Source organism: Elgaria multicarinata, chromosome 2 (assembly GCF_023053635.1).
Source record: "Elgaria multicarinata webbii isolate HBS135686 ecotype San Diego chromosome 2, rElgMul1.1.pri, whole genome shotgun sequence".
Classification (NCBI taxonomy): domain Eukaryota; kingdom Metazoa; phylum Chordata; class Lepidosauria; order Squamata; family Anguidae; genus Elgaria; species Elgaria multicarinata.
Window position 1 is genome coordinate 79,245,342 of NC_086172.1, and position 21,064 is coordinate 79,266,405.

General features: G+C 46.5%; 1 protein-coding gene across 5 annotated transcripts in view; it reads right to left on the reverse strand.

Annotated features, from left to right (window-relative positions):
• Window positions 1-444: 444 nt before the first annotated feature.
• The window catches only part of TNKS1BP1 (tankyrase 1 binding protein 1), a 32,522-nt gene continuing 11,902 nt past the window's right edge, over window positions 445-21,064 (reverse strand). For 3 of the 5 annotated variants that reach the window (XM_063116902.1, XM_063116903.1, XM_063116901.1), the window contains exons 5-12: window positions 19,560-21,005; window positions 15,485-17,268; window positions 9,397-9,778; window positions 6,470-6,611; window positions 5,504-5,637; window positions 4,517-4,668; window positions 2,445-2,519; window positions 445-913 (exon numbers count right to left, since the gene is read on the reverse strand). In XM_063116902.1, the coding sequence (XP_062972972.1) occupies window positions 2,459-2,519; window positions 4,517-4,668; window positions 5,504-5,637; window positions 6,470-6,611; window positions 9,397-9,778; window positions 15,485-17,268; window positions 19,560-21,005 (4,101 nt within the window). In that variant the 3' untranslated portion in view covers window positions 445-913; window positions 2,445-2,458. The remainder of the gene's footprint in view (window positions 914-2,444; window positions 2,520-4,516; window positions 4,669-5,503; window positions 5,638-6,469; window positions 6,612-9,396; window positions 9,779-15,484; window positions 17,269-19,559; window positions 21,006-21,064) is intronic. The other 2 variants (XM_063116905.1, XM_063116904.1) reach the window with 1 other exon arrangement.

The window sequence follows — 21,064 nt, forward strand, 5'->3', positions numbered from 1 at the left end:
TTGCTATCGGGACATAAGACACGACAACATGAATGTGGTGAATGTCCTTTCTGAGTACAGCAACTACTCTTTTTATGTGCATCTGCATTGCCAAGAGGTAGAATTAGGCTCCTGCCCTGATGTACAGTTATACTGCTGCTGATTCATAGTGAAAGCTAATTAGTAAACTGGATTATGTATTCTAACATTTACATTCATTCTAAATTCCTAAAAGGTGTAAATCAACAAGTAGAAAAACCTGAAAATCAGTTTTAAGAACAGAAAATTATCAAGAACAGTGTACTATTTTGCCCCCTTAAAAGGAAAAACATACTTCTTCTTTCAGCAGCATTTCATTATAACCCTTGCTGTCTGCCCATCTCAGGAGTCTGTTGCCAAGTAACAAGGTTTAGCTCTGGATACAAATCAGAGGATCACACACAAGCACATGATAACTACATCGACTCCATAACCATAAAACCTTTATTTGATTCAAGTGACCGAAGGGGAAAAAATTCATTCCTCTTTTGTCTGAAATGCATTATATGGCAGCAGAGAGAGCAAACGCCTCACCTCTTTGTCTTCCCTCCCTACCTTGGGCTGAAAGAAAAGGGGCCAGAACCAAGCTCCTTGGCTGATTACAAAAAAATAAAAGAGACTTTATAAAACTGTACGTGGTATAAGAAGGAAAAAAAAGGAGGAGGAAAAAGACAGGAGAGCGGCAGAGAGAAATCTGACCGCCATATGCATGAGTGAGTGAATGTGATACAAAGTGCATAAATGTGCCTCGTCCTCCCTCTTCCCCCCCCTTCCCCCCAATCCCTTAGAGCTGTTAGATGGGGACTCTGGCTCCAACCCCACCATGCTGCCTCCCACCCGTGAATAGCTCACTGGAACGTCTGCTGTCAAGGCCCCAGTAGCAGGAGAGCAACATCTGCAAAAACAAAAAAAGAGAGAATATGACAGGAATTACAAAGGTAGGCAGAGTTTTTTGCTGTGATGTGGGGATCCCCCTTACACAATCATGTATTGTTGCTTGACTTTGACCCATGGGCATGTTTTACGATTTAGTCTCCCGCACAAGCCTGAACACCCTGTGGAGCAGCACATTTGAATTGAGATGACTTTTCTAAACTGCACAGTTGTGAATTATGTAAAATCCCCCCACCCAGTTCACTTTTCGTTAGGTTTCCCAAGAAGCAAATCTCTCTCTAGTTCCCCCACCAAAACATCTAACTAGAGAACCTGCATGGCCAGGTGGGCTACAGATGGGCCAAATGTATTCCATCCATATCACAAACCGAAATAAGAAGTCAGACACATCAGTGTCCACTAGGGGGCAATAAACAGCCCACTGCAGTGCAGACCAAAGGATGAACCATATCACACCACATGCTTTTCTAGTGGTAGAAGTGATACTACAAGCCCTGTGTAAACCAGTGAAGCACTCACTGGGAATGTTTCTGAACCAGGCATACCTCTTTAGCCTCGAACCTTACTGATAAGGTTACAGCTCCCTTACTTAGACTATTCACAATCACCCTATGCCTGTAGTGCCATACTATATGAACTGACCTCTAGCTGATGTCAGAAGCTTTAGGCTCCTTTATTGTGGCTGATCATAGGGATTCAAACAGCATGGCCACCATGCTGGAGGATAACTCACCTATGTAGAATGACAGACGCCCAAACTACACACAGTTTTGCACTGTGGACACAAGACCATCTACCAGGGCAGCATCTACATAGTCATGCAGTTCTACCAACTACAGCTCTGCCCTGAACAAGATCAGTCCCTTCTCTGGGAAACTGGTTTTATGGTGGCAGAACTGCATCTGCACGAAAAGCAGAAAAGGTTGATGGAGCTATACCACAAGCCCAAATCCAGCAGCCCTATATTGGCAAAAGCCTAGAGGAGATCAAGTCTTCTGTCTTAGCTGTTGAAATGTTCTGATCAGAGAAAGCTGGGATCAGCCAACTATAACAGTGACAATCCCAATGCATTTACCTCTTTGGAGAAAAGGTCAAAAGGCCCAAAGATCCTCAATCCCTAAAGAAAAAACTTCGCAAAAAGTTGCTGAATGACAAGAATGTACCAAGGCACATGGAGAAGAGAATTCAGGGTATATGGATACTGGCAGTGAAGAGACACAACAGCCACTCTTGCAACTCCTTCCAATCCCATGACTATGATGAGTACTTCAACTTCCAAGAGGCCTCCTCTCCAAGAGAGAATTCGGAAGTTTTATTGCTCGACCTATAGCAGCCACAGGCAGTTTTCCATGAAAATTCTGGCCAAACCACAAAATTCCACAAACTTTTCTTGCAGTTGCAGAATCAAAAAGTGTGCAGTGTATGCAAGTGCTCTTGGCGAGCAATGGTGATTCCACATGCGTGGATATCAGGGATCAGATGGCCGTTTAGGAAGCTAGACTCAAGCCCCACATCCGAGATGAGACACTTGCCTGAATGTTTTATTTCAAGGTTTCTTCTTTTTCAGCTTCAGAACTTGCAGCCAATTGGGTGAGGATGTTTCTGACCTAGGGAGTCAGGAAATGGTTAAAAAGCAGTGAGGTGGCACTGCAGTACACCGAAGAGAAAGAGAGTTACCTGCATTCCAGAGGCAAATGTAAACATGGAACCATGTGTGTTTTCATCCGATGTCTCTTGTCCCGCATACATACATACATGTATGCCGCCCCCAATAACACAAATTCCCTTCAGAAAAGAAGGGACTTTTCAGACATTGACTCAGGCAGCAGAGAAGTGGCTCTAGTATGAACATTCAGCCTGCTAACCACACAGATATGCCCTCATAGGCAATTTTCCAACCACTCCAGCAGCAGCAGCAATGAGACAGAGGGCGGGGGGGGGGGGTTGCATTTTAGCCCCATCCACAAAGTGTCTGATGGTTGGCAGGGAAACAACAGAAAAGACAGCCCAGAGCTCCATGGGGGAACCCACCAGTCACCACACATGAAGTAACAAGGATGGCCCCAAAATAAGTTATTTATTATTTTATTGATTTCAATTATTTCTATGCCGCCTTTGCTCACTGAAGCATACTAAGGCGGCTTACAATAAAATCACAGCTACAGACATAAAATACAAAGCATAAATACAAACCAATAAGAGTTTTGAATGCAGCAGTTAAAACATCGTGAAAGGCCAGATTAAGTGACTGATCACTGGAATAAGAGTTTTCCCTGCCTATTGAAAGGCAAGCATGAGTGGCCAAAGTACCACCCCCTAAGCCAGGGGTGGAGAACCTGTTGCCCCCCCCCAGATGGTGTTTGACTCCAACTCCCATCAGACCCACCCAGTGCAGCCAGTGATATGGGATCATGGGAATTGTAGTCCAAGAACATCTGGCAGGTCACACAGTCCTCAGGCCCTGCCCCAGGCAGGCTGTTACATAATCTGGGCACCCAACCAGATAAAGGTCTTGTTCTCTCATGTGCCCTATTGCTGCACCTCCAACAGGAGGAGGGCCTCTGTAGAACAGAGTTCTGGGGCAATTTCATATGGGAGGAGGTAATTTGAAACGTTAGAGTACGTCCAGTTTCAGCACTTCCATAATAACACAACTTTGGGATGCCCAAAGGGAACTGCAAAGCTTAGGTACATTGGGGGGTGGGATTTACTGCAAATGCACCTCTGGATGCCGCTTGTCCCTCTAATACAGGCATGGGGAATTCTTTTCCTATGAAAGGCTGTTGATCCATAAGGAAAAGTCAATCGGAGGGCCCAGCCAATGGTGGGCAGAGCGAGAGCCAAATACTGGCTGATTTGGCAGCATTTCAGGATTGCATAGCTCTCGCTCTCTCTGCCCTGCTCTGCATGCAGTTAAGCCGAGGGCTAGAAGTTCCTCACCCCAGCTTCAATGGGGTGAATGCTGACCACTCAGAGATCGCATGCCAATTGGCATGCCAGAATCTCAATCCATCTCAGCATTAATAGGACAAAAATAGAAGGAATAGCTGTGCACTTAGAGGGACAAATGGTGTTCATTCAGATACCCCCAAATGAGCAAGAAGAGGTCTCCAGTGCCCTTAGGATTAGACAAGTGGGACCCGCAACAAAATGTTGCAGTGTGGAGCGCTCATTGTTCTGGATTCCAGGCACACCATTCCATTCTCCCTCTCCTCATTTTCTGTGCCACACACCCCGGTCAGTAACCCAATGCCCACTGACCACGCTCAGTCCACACTGAACCATTCAGGGGGATTTCCCCACTGAAGCATTTTTTCTAAAGATTTTTTGGTATTTCTGCAAAGCTTGGTGTTCTGCAGAAGCATGGTGATTCCTCCCTCTCCCACATAGGTTGTGCTGTTTTGGCTACATAAGCCACGGCACTCAGAGAACTGGGATTGCTATTGGTATTATGCTGTTTTTCTATGTATTGTTGGGTGCTGCTTTTCTTTTGCTACATTTGCTAGAGCTTTGCCAAACCCTTTTTCTGTACCAAGCACGGTAACCACCCCGTGCTGTTGTCCAACCTCTCCTCCTCCACCACCAGCACCACCACCAGACCTACCCTGAGGATTTCTCTGGCTTGGGTGGCAGCACCAGAGGCTTCCCGCTGATGTTGGCAATCTTGCATGATTTAGAGCGCTGTATGTTGGCCTCTTTGGCCTCACTTTGTGGATCTCCTTCCTCAGCAGAGCGGTTGCGCCCTCTCAACTTGGCCTAGGGTCAAGGACAACAGAATGACATAAAACATAAAAGCAGCCATGCTGAATCAAACTTAAGAAAATATCTAGTCCAGCATTCTGTTCACACACTGGCCAACCGGATGCCTATGGGAAGCTCACAAGTAGGACATGAGCGCAATTGCACTGTTGTGGTATACAGAGGCATACTATTTCCAACCCTGGAGGAAGGATATAGCCTTCACAATTAGTAGCCATCGATAGCCTTATCCTCCATGAATTCTTCTAATCCTCTTTTTTTTAAAAAAATCCCATGTGGTGGCCATCACTACATCTTGTGGTAGTGAATTCCATAGTTTAACTATGTGCAGTGTGAAGAACTACTTCCTTTTATCTGTCCTGACTCTCCCACAAATCAGCTTCATGGGATGACTCCAGGATTTTCTCCAGAGAGAAAATAAGCAAAACTTATAGTTTGCTAATAGCTCTCTTGTACTCCCTCTCCCTGATCTTCACTGGAAGCTTCTGTGTTCCCATACACCTACCCTCTGCAATGTCTTTGTCATCAGGGTCAGATCAGACACTAAGACCGTTTCTACATCTGCCTTTTTACAGGGATCATCCCGGGAACATCCCTGTGTATGCAAATGACTCACAGGGAATCCCGGGAGCAGGCAGGGACGATCCCCTCCATTTTCCTGGGATAATCCTTAGGTGTAGAAAGGGCCTAATACCACTCTTTCCCTGATCAGTACTCTGATTTCAGCTTGGAAATTTCAACTTGAACATTCCAATAACCAACCTTGATCCCTCCCTAAAATATGTTTATTCTCATTGATTCATCCTTCATCCCACTCCCCATCAAATACTACCTTTAATGCTGAGGGGCTGAGGCCTGGGAAGAGGGGCACCTTTACCCCCTTTGACGATGGAGTATTTCGTGACTTCCTGCTCTTTGGCTCCTCATGAGCTTCCTCATCCGAGGCTGCAGAAGCTATTCGAGGCTCTAAAGAGAGAGAAGTGAAAGTATAACAACATAGGAGAATCCAGGGTGATGCCATGGGACATACACAAAACCAAAAACAAAGGAGGAAAGCATCCAACTCAGATCCAAAGAAGAGAGAAACAAGTCCTCAGGATGCAAAAAGATTTACTGTACAAAGCCCGACGCGTTTCAGCCTGTGTCCTTTCAAAGGCCTTTTTCAACGGGTTGTTAGAAGGTTTTCTTCTAGCAATAAACTGTCTCCTATAGTAATCACTCAGTCGCCAAAGGCACAGTAAAGAGAGGCAACTTAGGGAAATCCTGCCAAATATCTTTTGTCGCAGTCAGCCACACTAACTACATGTAGGCTATCTGTTAAAGCCTGTAACTAATTCTAAGCATGTACAACTGAAACAACTGTAAATTGCTTCCTGTTTATCCTTGGGGCCTCCCCTTCCTCTGTTTCTCCTCTGTCAAATTTTAGATTTTAAGCTCCTTGGGGCAGGAGCCATCTTATACTCTAGAAAATATAATGCACACTGATTGTGAAAGAAATAATAATAATATTAATAATAATAATAATATTTCTATTATTATTAGTTTCATTTTCATTTTTATGAGGGTCTAGATGGAACTGCATAGAAGCTGCTTAGAGGTTCTTGTGAACAAACGTGGGTATACAGCTAGCAAATAGAACAGCCTTACAGGAACATTCCACACATAAATGACATAACCAAGTAGGACACACAGAGACAACATATCCCAAGTAACACCACTGACTGGTGTTAGTAATACGCCACCAAGAAGGTTACATGCAAGCCACATGCCAAGCCCAGTTTGCAGCACTCCATCATACCTGTGGAATCCTTGAACATCCAGCTGTCCCTGTCACTCTCTGAAAGAGCGCCTGCAGACCTTGTGGCTGGTGCCCGATGACCCCGCTTGCGGCCCAAATTACCACGGTCGCGGTACACAGTGTTGTCAAGAACCTCTATATCCTGTAAGCATATAGAAGAGGGTAAGGAAGAGGTCAGAGCAAGACATTTCTGTTCAAGGGAGCCTTCCAATTGTAGGTTGGTCTGTTCGGTTGTGTGCTGTTTCTAATTCTGCAATTATTGTGTGTTTTATCTGTGTTTTATTGTTTTTAACCACATTTGAAACAATGTGGTTTAAACCACATTCAGTGGTTTAGTGTGGGTTGTTCTGAATCATCGGTTAAATGTTGAACTGTGGGTTAGCATGTTGTCTGGACACAACATGTTTTCTAGAGGGTGGGTTATTGTGTTGTCTGAATGCAGCGTGGTTTCCACATGCTGGCTTGTTAACTATTTAGTAAGGCTTGTTAACCACCCTGAGCAACCCAACAACAAACCATGGGTTCCAAGGTGGCGAGTTCAAGAAAAGTACAGCGCACTGCATAGGTAATAAGCCACCCTGGCTGCCTTTATACAACACAATAACCTACACTAAACCACTGAGTGTGGATTAGCATGTTGTGTGAACAGCCCCTTTCTCTATTGGTTTTCAAAAGTTCCTACGAGTGTTAGCTGTCTTGAGAGCCGTTTTCATGGTGGAGAGGCAGGGTACAAATCAAATAAATACATTTCTCCCTTCCCTATGAATGCACAAGAACAGCACACAGCTACAAAACTGCTTCAAGCATTCTGTAGAGGAGTAACCCTCTTGACTCCCCCTTTCAACTTCCTTTTTACCAGTCCCCTCATTTTAGAGAAGTTTCCTCTTTTGAGGTCAAATGTAACTTTGTAGGACCCCCCCTGGCAAATTTCCACTTATACATAAATTAAATTTGATAGCACTGTGGTCACCGTTTCCAACTGATTCGACAACACTCACATCTTGCACTAAGGTCCATTTAGAATTAAGTCCAGGGTCATCTCTCCTCTGGTCAATTCCATAACCAAGGGCTTGTCTACACGAAGGATTTGCTCTGGGGTGGCTTTGCAGTAGCGGCACGTCATCTACATGATCAGCTGCCATTGCGAAGCCATCCGGGGGCAAACCCTGGAAACTCCACTCCAAAAACGTTGGGCACTTACTTACCCCGACTGTTTTGGCAGCAGAGCCCATGGTGCCCCCTGATTGGCTGCCATGGGCGGCCCCATGCCTGTAAAAGTAAAAAACATAAAAGGGGGGGAGCAGAGGAACGGGGCTGTTCCGCCCCCCCTTTTTAAAAATTATCTGTATCTCCACAGCTGCACAGATACACATAATAATAAAAATAAATGTGGGGGGAGGAACGGGCAGCCAGAGGGTGTAGAGGTGGTTCGCCATGAGTCCCTTCCCCCTCTTCGCATCCTTCTCTGGCTGCCTCGTTCCTCCCCACCCCCCGTTTTTTTAATTTTTATTATCTGTAGCTCCACAGTTGTGGGCAGACAGATAATAAAAATTTTTAAAAGGGGGGGGAACAGCCCCGTTCCTCTTCTCCCCACCCCCATTTTTTTAACTTTTTAAGAGGAGAAAGTTCACACGTGCGTGCCTTCCCATGCAGATGCCAGGAAGGAACGCAAGTGCCGGAGCAATGCGCCTTGCAGCGCTAAAGTGCCGCCATAAAGACAGGGGCCATGTATTCTTGGGCACAGTTGTTTAGGGCATCAAGAAATTTAGCCTCTTGGTAGTGACTGGAACATGCACTGATCCAGTCAATATGGGGGTAATTGAAGTCACCCTTTAGTACAACCGTTTGTTTGGATGTTTCCCAGATTTCATTTTCCATCTCAAGTTCACCCTGATTATTCTGGTCTAGCGAATGATAGCATTTCCCCAGTACTAAATTGCATTTGGAATCTGGCATTGTTATCCACATTGCTTCTGAAGGTTTGTAGTCTGCATGACCCTATGCCCTCTGTAAGATACACAGCAACACTTCCTCTCAATATGCCCTTCTCTGTCCTTCCTATAGAAGTTACATCCAGAAATGACAGTATCCCACTGGTTATCTCCATTCCATCAGGTTTCCATTATGCTCACTATATCTAGGTTCTCCTTTAAAACCAGGCACTCTAACTCTCATATTGATGTATGACGCTTGTGTGAAAGCTTAACTAGAACACTCTTCTGCATTAGTGCTGTCAAATTCCCAGGATTTTTTGCCACACTGTATAGGCTTCCAAATGTCACGGATTAGGACTCTAAGTAACAAAGCATGTACAAACACAGGAGGAAAACGCACAGGTGGATTGCAGCAGTGCATGCTATGCATGTGAATTACAATCACACACCACTGTGCAGATTGGCCCCACCCCCCAGAAAAAATCCAGTGGACCTCCATTGGCTTCTTATCAATAGTCTTGACATGTTCTCCTACAGCCACATAGTACAGGGCTGTAGGAGGAGAACTCAAAGCAGATTAGCACATGAAAACCACCGCAATATCTTCATCTACAATCTTCATTTTGTCCTTTGAGAGTTGTAAATTATCTGGCTAAAATGATATTAGAAAGATTTCTCTCCTCCTTTCCCAATTCCCCAGCTTTATACTACTTCAGCAACAAGACATAAGCTGTTCTTCAGTCAACTTGCAAAGCCCACATCATCATCTGCACTAAATGACCAAAATTAAGCAGCACTGGGGAGAAAAAGGAAGGCAAGGATTTTGTCAAGCCTGAAATACAGTCCACTATCTGAGAGATAGCAATGCATTTAAATGCAATGCAACAGCCCTTCAAATCTCAACATTGTTCTGCAGGTATAAGTCCATATCTAGGTGAAAGAGGCAGAATTATCTTAAGCAGGCTTCTCAGAAACAACCTAGCTAGCACTTACCTTCAAGAAGAAGTTTTCCCGCGCCAGTGCTCCAGCCCCCTCTGAAGCATGACTCTCCTTGGATAGAGGTTGTGCCACTTGGGTTCCATTTTGCTCTGGATGATTCAGCACCCTTGCTTCCACAGATGGTTGGCCCCCATTTCCAATGTCCAACTGGCTGTCTCCACCCTCAGCATCAGACAAAACGTTTTCATCCTCCTCCACTGGAGGAGATGCCCTAGCCTGCTCATCAGGCAAGCTGCTCCATCTCTTCTCTGCTTCCAACTGGCAGCTATGGAAGGAGGCAGGTCTCTTCTGTTGGGCCACCTCTTTGGCAGTACTATCAGAAACCATCTCTTCCAACAGGTGGCTAGGACTAGACAGTCGCTGACTATTTAATTTTCTGCCGGAGTTTGAGATAAAGAAAATCTGTGTGAGGTTCTTCTTATTCTCCTCCACAAGGTTCTCACCATCCTACTAGAGTTTGCTTTCCCCCACCCTAGTGCATCCCCATATCAGGTGTTCTCCTTCCCAAATCTTTTTTCTCAGCATATAAGAGTAATGAAAGTGCGTGGAAAAAAGCACTGAACAGTCAAAGGAAAAGGGAATACCTGCCAGAGACAATGACATGCTATAGACAACACTGTGTAGAGGATTCAAACTTGCTGTCATCACTGAAGCAGTATAAATGATTTCAGCAGGACTCATCATACAAATCATAACCCCCATAAGAATCACCTTCATGCAGCTATACTGTTTCAAGATACAGATGCAGCCCACATCTGTATCTTTAGAGAAAACAGGAGCCACCAGCCTGGAAAACACTGGCTTGACAACCTCCTTGTTTTTTCAGTCCCAGCAAAACAAGGAGTACAACCCTATCTATACAAGTTTGCTCAAAAGTTCCCCTTCTATTCAATAGAGCTTACTCTCACATAACACGTAAGAGTGCAGCTTTCCTCAACCTTAGAGGTTTGCCATACATAGGCTACAAGATGCACAGCTCTGCTTCAGCCTTGGCAGCACTCTATATCCAGCCCCATTCTAGGTGGAGAGGAGATGTAGAGTGGGGACAATGATCATAGGCTCTAGAATACTGCATTAAAACAAGAGGTAGAATTCAGTGGCCCCATTCAGGAGACACCTTAAACCATGGCATTAACCATGGTGGTTAAGCCAGAAAGCCTTATTCACCATGGTTAAAGCCATCGCTAAGGTGTCTTCTGAACACAGCCTGGCTTTCTGGCTTAATCACCATGGTTAAAGCCATGGTTTAAGGTGTCTTCTGAACTGGGCCAGTAAGTTCTAATACTGTGACTAGCATGAACTATGCACATCAGATGATGCCATGCACAATTTGGTTTGATTATGCAGTTTGTGTTTGTCATTGAAGAGTTTGAATTTTTTTGTTCAGATTCTTATATCACAGACAGAGAAAGGGAGGGAAAAGAAAAGCCAGGAATGGGAACCATAGAAAAGGATGTCTGCTGAATGAGATACTTTCATTGTGAGAGAAACCAACTACTGGCAAACTTTGCAACGTTTTTGTGGGCCATAAAGGTTGGCCCAGATGACCGCTTCCTCCATGGCTGAAAGTGTGTAAGTATGCAGACGGGGTTGTACCAAAGAAAAGAGGCATCTGTGAGCATGGGGATTTCACACAATGGTCAGTCTTCTGGACAGTGTCACTTGAGCCAATCCTGCTAGTGTATCTCTGTGCTGATCCCTGTGAGTCCAAATAAGAAACTAGGAACTGTGCAGGTTGTGGGTATCAAGTGCACAAAATTAGTGCATTCAACGTGCAAGGAAGTCTCTGCTGGGAAGTATCCACTACAGAGCAACCAAGAGGGAAAGGGATAGTCTTAAAACAAGAGGGTGATAAGGCACGCACATAAGCACAGGATTTCCCAACAGAGAACCAATGTGATGTAGTGGTAGAAAGTTAGGCTCAGACAAGAGAACCTGATGTTCAAATCCTTACTCAACTAAAGCTCAATGGGTGAACTTGGGCCAGGAGCCCAGGTTTATCCACTGTTTGACTCCTAGTTGATCATAGAATAGTAGAGTTGGAAGGGGCCTATGAGGTCACTGTTTAATGCAAAGCTGGACCTCTTTGCTCCAGCACTCCTCTGACTGCAGGCCTGATGCACAGTATAAAACCCAAAGCGTATCCCAGGGCCACTTCACATTTTATGCACAAGTTCCCATTTATCATTCACATGACTTTGCAGTGATTAAAGTGTAGAACACTTTAGAGCCAGTATGGTGTAGTGGTTAGAGTGTTGGACTGGGACTGGGAGTGTTGGACTGGGTTCTAGTCCCCACTCGGCCATGGAAGCTCACTTTGGGCCAGTCACAGGCCCTCTGCCCAATCTACCTCACAGGGCTGTTGTTGTGAGGATAAAATGGAGAGGAGGAGGATTATGTATGCTGCCTTGGGTTCCTTAAGGAGGAAATAAGGTGCAATATAAATGTAATAAGTAAATAAAATAAAAATAAATAGAACAGGGGTGGACACCTCTGGACTTCCAGATCTTGTTGCATTACAACTCCCATCATCCCTCAGCATTGACTATGTTGGCTAGGGCTGATGGGAATTGTATGCCAAAACATCTGGAGGGTCACAATGCCCAGCCCTGGTATAGAAGAAAATTATGCCTGAAAGCAAACCAACATGCATACAAACCCCAAAGCTTTTCTTCTGCATCATAAGCAAAGTGGCACTGAAGTAGCCCAGGGCTGTTTAAACAAAGGTCCGTTCAATTCTTGACCCAACTCTTGAGGTTCTTAGAAGAATACAGGGCATGATAGTATTTTTTTTAAAATTAATAGAATACTTTTACACCACTTAATAAATAAAAATCCCTAATCAGTAGAGGAAACAAGGTAAATTTAGACAAGAAGAACTGAACTATCATTGTGAGAGAAACCAGATCCCATCACCACCAAAAAACCACTGGTACCATCCACAATGGCAGTGACGTTAGTCATCTGCTCTAGTGGAATATTTTGCCCATGCAGTTTGGAAAATATCTATCCTGCAGAAATTCTTTCCTATAAAAAGCATAAAAAGAATAGGGTTCACGTTTTCCTTGGACAGCAACCTCTTTTAAAAAAGAAAAAAGAAATCACATGGGTGGGGGAGGCTTTAGGGAGGGTGGCTGCTCCCCAACCCCACAACTTCTCCACTGAAAGTCACTTCCTCCTAAAGCCGCTTAACAGAAGTGACTGTTAAGGCTGTGTTGTGTGCACTGATATGCAACATGTGGCTAGACCCCAGGATTTTATTTTAAGAGTAAGACAAATTCATAAAGGATCAGTCTATCAACAGTTGGCCATGATAGTTAAATGGAACCTCCAAGTCAAAGGCAAAGTATTCCTCTCAATACTGGATACTATGGACAGAGAGCTGCCCAGAGGCACTGGACCAGTCCAGTGCTTAAAGTCTGGAGAGAAGGCAGAATGATGCAGGAGTGCCCTTAATGCAATCTACAAGTCTCACCACCACCACCACCACATTTTAGCCAAATCAGAAGGCACACCTTCTGGAAAACATCAGGCATCTTCAGGAAGAACTAGCATTTTTAAAATTAACTGTGTGCGGCCTTGATTATGCCATGCCCTCTGTCTTATGTGCCATCTCTCAACAGTAGCCAACCCAATCTCTGCAATCATCTGTTTTTCTTAAGTTACAAGGACTACATGATGACAATTTCAATCATTTGAGATTAAAACTGATCCAATTCTTCCTCTGATTACTATGTATCCACAAAGGACATTATGTGAAGGCTTCAAGCATTTGTCCACATTTCATGACTAGCTGAGGTGCAGATATGTAAGTGCTCTCTCGCTCGCTTTCATGTTCCCCCTGCCTTTCATGACAGCCCAGGTTTGAAGGCGGTCTGGTAGAAACAATTTAAAATCTGGAAGCCCTGTTCCAAACAGTGAAATGAGTTCCTTGAATACTAGAATGAGGGAGAAGCAGGTTATAACCAAGAGGAAGAGATGTGAGCGTGACGAGGGTGATAGCTATATAAACACAATTTTTTCCCAGTTTAGGAGGAAGGCTGGGGTAAGGACAACAAAAGGTGTGTTTGCAGCCTGCTAGTCTTACTCTGTTTTGCATTTCAATTAACCTGGATGGCTCTCAAAAAAAAGTCACTTCCTTGGTAAAAGCAGTACAGGTATGGCTCCAGGACTGAGGGCCTCTGAGCAAGGTACTTCAGCCCACAGCCCTGGCAAGAGGCCACTAGGGCCTATCTCACATTTCCTTACACACTCGAGTCAGGGGAACTGTTCTTCCCTCTGCAGGAGTGTACTACTTCCACAGCAGCATAATCCTTAATCCACCCTCCCTGCCAGTCTCCCAAGTACCTAGACAGCAGCTGGGAAGCTGGATAACGTATTGCCACTGGAGAGATGAACAGCACACTCCCCAGGGAGGAACCAGCTGCAGTGCTACTCCGCATCCTGGCAAATGGACCATTCTCCTGACAGAATGCTCCGAGTATCATGCCCAGGCTTAATCCCCACTGTTCAGGAGATGCATCGAGAAGTCACATTAGCAACCATGTGGGGTTGAGTCTTCTTGAGCACTTCTATCAGCCATGGGCCCCAGTAAGTGCCCCAATTTACTCAGTGTTGGTGTCAGCGTTGCCTTGTTTGATATCTCTTACTGAAACTCTATGATGACTGATGCTCAGTATTGCCATGAAATGAGGGGAGAGGTTCGAGTAGGAGGCAAGAAAATGTGCTAGCAAAACAAAACAAGATTATCATCAAGAAGCTGTCGAGGTTGCAAGAACATCTAAGGTTAGAAAACCTCGAAAGCCAACAGTAAAATAACTCAAACATATACGCTAAAGAGGACTATTCCAATATTCTGCTCAGTTGAATGGATTCTGAAAGACCCATATGTTCCAGGTGGCATCATAAACTTTGAGGAAAGCTTTATGAATTTGTCAGTGGAATAAAAAATCCCCACCTAGCTAAAAAGCAATACTAGTCAGTAAAGAAAAAGGCTGAAGTGAGAAGATCCATAGACCTCAGAGTAGGGGAAGAGAGGTGTCTACAGAATATAATAGAGGAAAGAGAATTATAGATACTCTCATTCATCCTGCACTCATCACAAAGAGGCCCAACAGCGTGACAGGAGACAGCAGCTTCAGGTCATACTGAATGAGTTTGCTGATACTGTTTATAAAGGATGTTGGACCTGCTGGTACAGGATGCTGCTGAAGCAAGACAGCTAATTGAGAGCCAAACATTAGATGCAATTCAGAAAAGAATGAACCTCCTTGTCCTCCATCCGACTAAACCTGGCAGCTACCCAAGACAAGAGACTGGAACAGATGGGTAACTGACCACACAAGAGCAAAGGCAGTAGCTCTTGCAGAACGAAGAAGCACAGCAGCTTTGTCATTAGGCATTTGCCTGGTCATCTATGGCGAATAAAAATATATCTCCAGGTGCCCTACTGCAGCAACCTGTGAATTCATTCTGCAGCACAATATTCTGTTGTTTCCCCAGTCAGGACAACACAGCAGTATACATTGCTGCTACAAGGTCTGTAAATTCTCCTGACCAGATGTAAGGTAGCCATAGAACACTACTGGGTTTTCCCACTAGGGAAACACAGTGGCATGCTATGACTATTGCATCTGTGTTCTCTGTGTCTATGGCTATTAGTGGACATAGAGCACATGTTCCTGCCTTAAATTTGGGCCAGTCCAGGTCTTCTGGCATCCTCCCTACCTTATGGCTTTAAGGCAAAAAGAGAGCTGGAAAAACAATTGCCATTGTTCTGGACTGCATTTCTACCATGCAGTGCTACGGCGGCAGCTTACCTCGGCTCCTTCAATACTTTCTGGCTTTAAGAGGAAGCTGCAAGACCTATCTCATCAGCTTTGCACAACAGAGAGTCCCATATGGTGATACCTGTACCAACAACAGGTAGTTGCCCCTTGACTAATTATTTACAAAGGATGAGTAACAGAAATGGATACAAGTGCAAAAATCAATTAGTGTTCCAATTTGTCCTCATGTTGCCTTCATTTAGCCTCACTCTTCTCCTATCCTAACTTTATTAAAGATACATTACAGCCATTACCTTTCTCTAGATGCTCCTGGGTGCTGTATGACATCATCATCTAAACCAGTAGCTCCAAAGGGATCGCTGCGGCCTTTATGCTCAGCTGTGCCAGTCCAATCCCTTTGTAATAGGCCCATTTCCTCAGCCCCATCCAAAGCCTTGGGCCTCAAATCAGTTACATCCATGCTTTCTGTGCCAGAGTTGTAGGCCAAATCTGCTTGTCCCACACCAGGTTCTCTGGCCTCCTCTGGATTCCCAGGGCTTGTATCTGATGAGGCAGACACAATTTCCAAGCCAGGGACAGAGAACCAACAAGGCTGCTTCTCCGTAGGTTTTTTAGATGCATCTGGGCTCCCAACTTTCAAGTCACTGGAGAGATCCATATCTCTAAGACCAAGGTCTTGAGTCCACTCAGGCTGCCCCTCTCCAATGCCTCTAGGCTCATCATCCATGGCTACAGTTCTTAAGTCCACAGCCTTATCTATCAGCCTGTCAGCTGTCTCCTCCAAATCCACCATCGCTCTTCGATCTGGGAAATCTAATGGGCCAAAGCTCCTAGCTTGGTCCTTCTCTGTGACACTGAACAGCTTTTTCTGTTCAGATTCTGAGAGATCACTGTCCTTGACCCAGGCTCTTAAGCCAGTAGGGAAATCATTATTTTTCAGATCAGTTTCGTCCAGGCTATATTCATCAGCCCAGACCTGCTTCTGGGCACAGAACCCCAGATCACGAACATCAAACTCAGTTCTGCTGCTTCTATTTCCATTATCTAGTTCTCCTTCCCAGTCTGTTTGTCTATTATCATCTTCATTAGCTCCATCTGGCTTCTCAACACTGAACTCACCATCATGGCTTTGGGCAACCCCCATGTCACATCTACTAGGCCAGTCAGATGCTTTAATACTCAGTTCAGACTCCTGAGATTTGCCATCATTGAAGCCATATGTACTGGGCCGTGATTGCTGCTGAGTGCTAACCTGAGATTCTGGATGGGTGCCACTATTTTCACTGGGTTGCTTGACTCGGTGGGCACTGAACCCTATTTGCAGTTGGTTAGTACTACTGCCAGCATTGGATTCACTAGGCCAGCCTGATCGATTAACACTGAATATTGCATCTTGAGAGGTGACATCCATAACATTATAATCATCAGGCACCTCTGAACGACTGACACTGAGCTCTGTATCCTGGAGGCTCTCAATAGTGTACTTGCTAGATTCATCTGACGACTTTATGTTGGCCTCTGATTCTAGATCGCTGGCACCTTCTGCACTGTATTTGTTGGTCCAGTCAGTGCTTTCAGCAGCACCAGCATGGTACTGGCTGCCCCAACCTGCCTTCTCATCTGCAAATCCGCTGCTCTCCTGATCACTGTCAGCACTGCAGAGTTTGGGCCAGCCTGGCTTTCTCACGTAGGGCTCTTGGTCTTGACACTCATCAGTATCAATGCTGTATGTGCTGCTCCAATCCGGCTCTTTAATCTTCTGGTCAGCACAGCTGTTGCTATAGGTAGCGAGCCAATCTTCTTGCCCTGGGTTGGAGCTGACCAGCAATGGTGTCCCTCTGGCCCAGTCTTGCTGGCTGGCACCAAATTCCATATCCTGTGTTTTGGCATCATCAACGCTATAAGAGCTCAGCCAGTCCCGTGTGCCAATGCCGAACTCTCGATCCTGTTCCGTCTCACCAGGCCAATCCACTTTGTTGACACGAGCAGACCAACCCATTCCAAAGGTAGCAGGCCGATCAACCCCTCCAAAGCCAAACTCACTGCAAAAGTCCTTCTGTGACCATCCAAGGAGATTCTAAGAAAAGCAAGAAAAAGAGGAAAACCTAGGGAGGTCAGGGAGGGGTGCAATGTAGAGGGCATTGGATCTAGTCAAGCTGCCCCTTCTCCCAACACTCAATATGAGTAGCATGCTAATGAGACAAACTGAAAATAGAAGTTCACCAGCTTCTCCCCATGTTCAGAGTCCAAAAAAAAATCAATTTGAAAGTATTTACTTAACTTGCATAACTTATGGAAGGGCCCCTGTCTTGCATGCTAAAAGCCACAGGATCAATCCCTGGCATCTCCAGATAGGGCTGGGGAAGTCTCCTGACTGAAACCCTAGAGAGTGTAAATCCTTGGTCTTCTACCAGTGGAATTGGATCCAGCGGGTAAGCCTGACCTGATGTTACTACTACCATACAAATGTATGATGAAAAATTAAGATGTTGGTCCCCTCGTGTGGCACAGAGTGGTAAGCTGCAGTTACTGCAGCCGGAACTCTCCCCACGGCCTGAGTTCGATCCCAGCAGCTGATTCTCAGGCAGCCGGCTCAGGTCGACTCAGCCTTCCATCCTTCCGAGGGATTCCATCCTTCCGTGGGACTAATCCTGCCCATGGAGGTTCCCCACCCAGCCCATGGAGACTTGGGCTCCCCTCCAAGGGCGCTGCCCCTCAACCTCCTCAAGCCCTGCCTCCCGGAGGCTACGTGGGGCTGGGGAGGAGGCATGGAGGAATCCCCACTACTGTGTCTGATCTGTGAAAGGAAAAAAAGTGGGAATTCCCCTTACTTAGCACGCTGCTCACTCTCCCATCGGGGATGGGCGAGGCAGTGTGCCAAGTTTTCCCCAGGGCCTTTGTTGAGGAGGCTTCAGTGCAGACATGTTTTCTCCAGCTGGGGAAAGCACACACTCACTGAAGCCGGGAGTGAAGCAGAAACTGGGCTGGCTCAGCTTCACCTGCCCCATTGGGAAAGGTGCAAGCCGGGTGAAGTCACCTCAGCCAAGGCACCAGGTGGATCATCTACCCTGCACCTCAACCAGGGAGGCTTTAATGTGCATGGGCCTTCCCCACCTGGAAGAGCTCCTGCCAACCCTTCAGTCATGGACCAAATGACACTAGGGGACCAGCCATGCTCCCTGGTGTCATTTTGCCCACCAAGAGCTCGGGGGGTGGGGGGTGGAGAGCATCATCCAACCCGCACACCCAACTCCTGCCCTAAGTGCTGCTTCCTGCATTACTATTTTCTTACATGATAAGCAATTTCAGGTAGGAAAAAAATGTGTCAAACCCACATGTAGATTGTGTGATTATCTTGCTCATCTGTTGTTAGATAGGCGTCTACAGATTGGAAAACTGTATCCAACTGGGAGTAGCTGCACCATGTTACAAACATTTCAGATAGACCAATTCTCTGCACTGAAGTTTTACTGGCTTTCCTACATAAGAGTGCTGTCCATGCAAAAAAAACTGTAACTTGAAATGTGCCCATAAAAATATCAGCTTTGAGGAATAATTTCATAAATCTTGGCAAGGACACGTTGGCAAGGAGGATGGAAAAGCTGTAAAGAAGATATTTATGTGACCCAACAGGAAAAGGAAATAGCAGCCACTGAAAATGACAATTAGCTGTGCAGTGAATAGAAGGCCCAAGAAGCAAGTCCCTGAAACCCTAGTCAGCCCATCTGGTTTCTCAGCTATAAGAAACACGGTCTATTATAATCACCTAACGAATAGTTAATTCCTGGTCCTTAGAACAACCAAGATATTTACATTAGTTACTGTATGCAGCCTAGTACAGTAAATGTTACACACACATGAGGCCTCCCGAACTAATGATTATTCATTCTTAGGCAGAGTGTGATGGAGCTCAAGCTACAGCTTCATGCTGGGCAGGAGATCCAACCGAGCACCGGCAAGAGCAACTTCCATGTGCAAATGGGGCAAGAGTAGCACAGGCAAGAGCAGTTTTCATGTGATTTAGATGGCGGCGACGGAAGCTGCTGCTCCTCCCCAGAGGACTGGAGGATTATCCCATCTGGCAGCAGGTTTTGGCAGAGCCTCCGCTCTTGCATGCTCTGCAGCCATCTAACCTGTTTAACTGCTTTGCGGCTTACTCAAAAACTAAGACCTGCCCTTCTCAAAGACAAGCCCAGTCTCTGTTATCCAACTGGGCAGGAATGTACACCCACTTAGCATGCTTGGGTCCACTTAACGCCTTCCGTGCCAGGCTATAAAGGCACTAGAAAGAGGATGGCAGTAATGCCTGCCATTGCAACTCCTTTATTGGCCTCAGGCAGCTTCCCATGCCCACACTAAGTGAAGTACCTTTACCTCCGGCCCTGTGGACTTTTCCGACTTGGGTGTGCCTCTCCTCTTGGTGTCATCAGCGCTGGGCGGTGGAGATGCCAGAAGTTCATCCAGCCAGTGTGAGCCATGATCAGGCCCAAGCCCCCTGGGGCGGTCAGCATCCCCCATCTTGCTTTCCTGGGCCAGACCCAGAGCACCATCGTCCTCCTGGCAGCAAGCAGCCACCTGCACGTGGGCATCTTTCGAGAACAAGACGCAAGGTTCCGCAGGAGGGGAAGCCTGCTCTACACTTGGCAAGGGCTCCATTGCCCGTAAAGCCCCTTCCTCAGGAGCTGGGGCAAAAGGCAGGAAGCCATCATGCTCCTCTTGAAAATCACCCTCTGCTGCCACTAAAGGGCCTTGTAGCTTGGGGCTAATAGGCTCCAGCTGAGCAGAGGGGCCTCCAGGTGCAGATATCCCAAGGGCTGAAGAGGACTCTCGCTCCCGCTCAGCCTTCTTCCCAGTCCTTTGGGAATCCCTGGAGTCAGCAAAGCAGGGAGAGTTCCCATAAGCCTCAGCCTCTTCCTCTCTCCTACTCTGGCTTTTTGACACTGTTTCCTCATAAACCCCTTTGGGGCTAGGACTCTCTCCACCCAATTCTGCCTCCAGAAAACTGGTATCATCCGCCTCCTTAATGGGAGACCTGGGAGGAGACCCCAGTCTCCTCCCACCAAGCTCAGGAGCCCGGTTAGGGAATGACCATTCAAAGGACTGCGACAGGCTCCAGTTGGACTCTCCCCCTGCAGCCTGCTCTAAAGGAGGCCCCCCTCCTCTTGGTAGGACAGCCAAGGACCCCCCCAACTCCTCCCTGGACACTTTTTTACCCCGTGGCTGCACCACTCCCTCCGAGGCACGCCGCAGGACCAGCTGTGAGAGCTGGGGGGCCTTGTCCTCAAGAGGGGGTGCCTGTGTTGGATTCTTGAGGGGATCTTGGTCTCTGGAGGGTAAGGAGCCTTGTGTGCGAGAGGGGGAGCCAGGAGGCTGATCAGAACCAACATGGTACTCAGAAGGAGTGCTTGGGGAACCAGGGGGTTCAGAGGCTCCCAGGAGACGAGGGGTTTCCTGGCTGTGCTCAGCAGGAGAATGTGTTGAACTAGCAGATTGCCCAGGAAGCAGAGAGCCTGAGAGGCCCGAAGACAGGGAGTGTCCTGGGGAAGTCTTAATGAAAGTACTGGGGGATCCTGGGGGCCAGGGCTCTGCAAGGGCCACAGGGGAACCTGGAGCCTGGGCCAGACCAAGGAAAGCCTTGACAGGAGTTTGGGGGAGTTCGGTAGGTGCATCAGGAGAACCTGGTGGAAGCTGAGTTTCAGTGCTGGGGACATCTGCTTGAAAATAGGGGGCACCTGGGGGCTGGGCTGCTTCAGCAGGAGCATCAGGAGACCCAGGTGTGACTCCAGAAGACAGCTTGGTGTGGGGTTGATAGGTCTGGGGGAGAGAGACAAGGGAAAATAGATCAAAAACCAAATCACTTCTCCCTCCCTTCC